At 37.4% G+C, this 3427-nt stretch overlaps 1 protein-coding gene across 1 annotated transcript; it reads right to left on the reverse strand.

The window, feature by feature from the left end:
- Positions 1–500: 500 nt before the first annotated feature.
- LOC115711477 (PAN domain-containing protein At5g03700) lies at positions 501–2417 on the reverse strand. Its single transcript, XM_030639817.2, has one exon. It carries the CDS (start codon positions 2308–2310, stop codon positions 793–795), a length of 1518 nt encoding a protein of 505 aa, XP_030495677.2. The 5' UTR covers positions 2311–2417; the 3' UTR covers positions 501–792.
- Positions 2418–3427: the final 1010 nt, after the last annotated feature.

Genomic DNA, 3427 nt, shown 5'->3' on the forward strand with positions numbered 1-3427 from the left:
TTTCGTCTGATTGAAACTTCGTCTGATGCAACCTTCGACCAACCACCTAGCAACCACTCTGCAACTATCGTCTGATGCAACCACCGCGCAACCACGCAGCAACCACCTTGCAACTATCGTCTGATTGTGTAAGTAATGATAGTGTAAGTGGTATTTTGGTAATTAAAATCACATAAAAGGTATAAATGTTGTCTTTTCTTTATGGAGATATTTTTGTAAATAAAATATCAATTTATATTTTTCATGTAATAATTCTTTTATTGTAGGCTAAATTAACACAATAATATATATTATTGTGACAAATTTAATATAATCTTTAATATGTATCAAATTTAACATAGTTTTAGAACATATTAAAATTATAATTTTTATAAGTATCGTAAAATATAACAATAACTTGGACTCCATTACTCATTAGCGAATTTATAAAAATGGCTTCCGCTAGCCAAAAAGAATTTCAACATAGTCTATTATTAATGAGAAGATAAGACATAGGTATATGCAATTCTAAATCCGCACTTGTAAACTTTTTAAAGATCACTATACAATACACTATATATTACTAGAACGATAGACATTCATTTGGGTGGAGGGTGATATAGGGTGCACCTCACTAAAAGAACAATTAAAACAAAGATTAACCGGGTCCCACAAACCACTAAACTCCAATTACCACCCAACATATCAGTCAGTCAAATCAAAAATCTCCAAACCCAAACCAAAAAATGTCATCCCTTACGTCATTCTCATTTTTCTCAAATCATTATTTTTATCTAAAATCTAAATCTAAATCTATCTGCTACACATTTCTATTGATCTAAAACTTGCGGAGCCGTGATCTTTATACGGGCCAGGTGAAACCCCACCCGTTTCATCTTCCAATAACCTTTTTTCTCCTTTCCTTTTCATCCACGTCTTATATATCACAAACCCAATAAACCCCACCACAACAGCAACTATCCCAGTCAACATCCCAATCATAGCCCTAAAAAGCACCCCTACCCTATGTCTCCCTGGACTTTCCCTCACTTTAAAGTAACCCATCTTACTCAGGTCCCCAACGCTCAACAAAGTTTGGATCGGGTAATCCACCGTGTAACAAAACCCGGATCCGTTACTGTAAACCGCTCCCCAACAACTACAGCTCCGCTCACACAAACTCTCACACTGCGCAAGAGACGACGTCGTTTCGTAACTCATTAACTCCTTGTACGGCAGCTCCACACCTTCTCTTCTCAAAACCCAAAAGTTATTCTTAGCCACGTCATCGCCGCAGAAGTCTCCGGAAGAAGAGCCCCGAAAGCACGAACCCGATCCGAAATCCGTACGGTTATCCAAACAAGAACAACCCGACCCGGATTTGCAAAACCCGTAGGACCCGCACGGACTGGGAAGCTCGCACGGTTCGGTAATCGCTTGATAGTTCAAGACCCAGTTAGAACCGTCCCAATAGTACCCTTTCAGATTCCCGTCCGGTTCTAACCGGACCCGGAGGAGTCCATTCACGTGTCTTTGGAAGCTGGTGAAAGGTAGCACGTCAACCGGGGGTCCGGTCCCGAGTTGGTACATGCCCAGGTACCCGTCCGAGTTGACTCGGGTGTAAATCGGGCCTTTTCCTTGAACAATCTCCGCTTTGGCTTCCATGGCTTTATGCTTATAATAGATTTGCTCCGACCCATGTCTAAACGCAGCGTATAAGCCCCAAAAGTCTTCTCCTAATCTCATGGAGTATAGCCCATTGGACGAAACTAACCCCATTTTAGCTGTGAGGTTTTGGTTCTCCACAAGCGTATTTGTTGGAAAGTCAAAACTTTGCCACATAACAGACTGAGTCACCGACTCGCCCTCTACTATTTGAAGATTGGACGAGTTGAGTAACACAACTCGATCTCCTTCCATTCCTAATGACCAAAATACCCTTGACCGATGAGAATCCAAAAGCACGAGACTACCATTGAAGCTGAGCTGAGTGGAGTCGGACCACGGGGCTAATAATCGGGTCGGGTTAGCCGCCCATAGAGGCTCCGAAGATGGCAAATGAATCACAGCCACAGTTAGTAAGGTCTCGTTGATTCGGAGGAAACCCAAAGCGAAGTTGTTAGACGAGTCTTGAAGGAGAGCTTGAAACGACGTCGTTGATGATGGGTCCGGTGTCGCTTTGAACCCTTTGAGCAGCTCTAGCTGGGTAGTGGTAACGGCGGCTGCGCTACACCGCCATGTTGGCGCGTATAGAAGAATCGTTATGATTATTATGGTTAAGATAAACTGAGTCACACGTAAACGAGTCACCGAGTTGATGAAAGTTTCCATTGAGAAAAGAGATAATTGATTTTTACAGGCTTTGAAAGATCCAGGAATATATTTGATTTAAAGGGCCAGAACTCAGAAGCAGTAACCGAAAATATTGTTATTATATACATATATTTAATATAATATTATAAAAATTACATATATTGAAGACTGAAACTTTACATAAATTAATTATAATCCAAATATTAATTAGCTATTATATATTGCAATACTAATTAAAATATGAGAAATGTTAAAGGACTTCAATAGTGTCTAGCATCCTCCTATATGTCAATATCTAATTAAGTATCGGTTAATATGAGAAATGCTACAGGTTACCAGTGGTGCCTAACATAGTTTAACTAAGTATCGGGTCCCACATAGTTTAATAGAATAACTTTTAAGGAGTATCGCTTGCCAATCGCAACGTAACATGTCGAGAAGGTGCTAAGCACCACTGGTGCCTAATAGCAATGCTCATTTAAAATAAGCTTTTAGAGAGTATCGCTAGTCAATTGCAACATCACATGTCAATAAGGTGCTAGGCACCACTAGTACCTAATAACAATGTACTTAAAATATATATAAATTGATTAAAAAAAATGTAGCATGTGACATGTATTGATCGAGTATAGGTAGTTAATTATAGTATTAATTAGTAATTAATAAATGTTTTGGATACAAAGGTCTTTCTAATTTGTCTGCTAGTGCTAGTTTAAGTGTGTGTATGTTAATACAACTTGCAGCAACATGATCTCACAGCAAATTCTTCTGAATTAATTAATTTTTAGCTAGTTTGATTCAAATATAATATAATGTTTGGAGATTTGTAATTAATTAAAAATTGTTTATTATTTTAGAAATAGATTGTTTTGTTATATTGTCCTATATCAAAATCTATGGGTGTGTTTATATGGGTGGATATTTAGGTAAGAGATACTCTGTCGAAGCCCGGAGATCTCACACAACAAATAAGATCTGTCCAAAAAATATGTGTAGTTACATTTTCTGGCCACATAGTTGAATTTGAAAAAACAAAACCAATATGTAATAAGTTCATTAATTATATAAAATAATTGAAAATTTAAATAAAATAGCTTAAATTAATTCTAAAATATAAAAAATATTTTTTATTTAA

The sequence above is a fragment of the Cannabis sativa genome, chromosome 3, assembly GCF_029168945.1.
Source record: "Cannabis sativa cultivar Pink pepper isolate KNU-18-1 chromosome 3, ASM2916894v1, whole genome shotgun sequence".
NCBI classification, from domain to species: Eukaryota; Viridiplantae; Streptophyta; class Magnoliopsida; order Rosales; family Cannabaceae; genus Cannabis; species Cannabis sativa.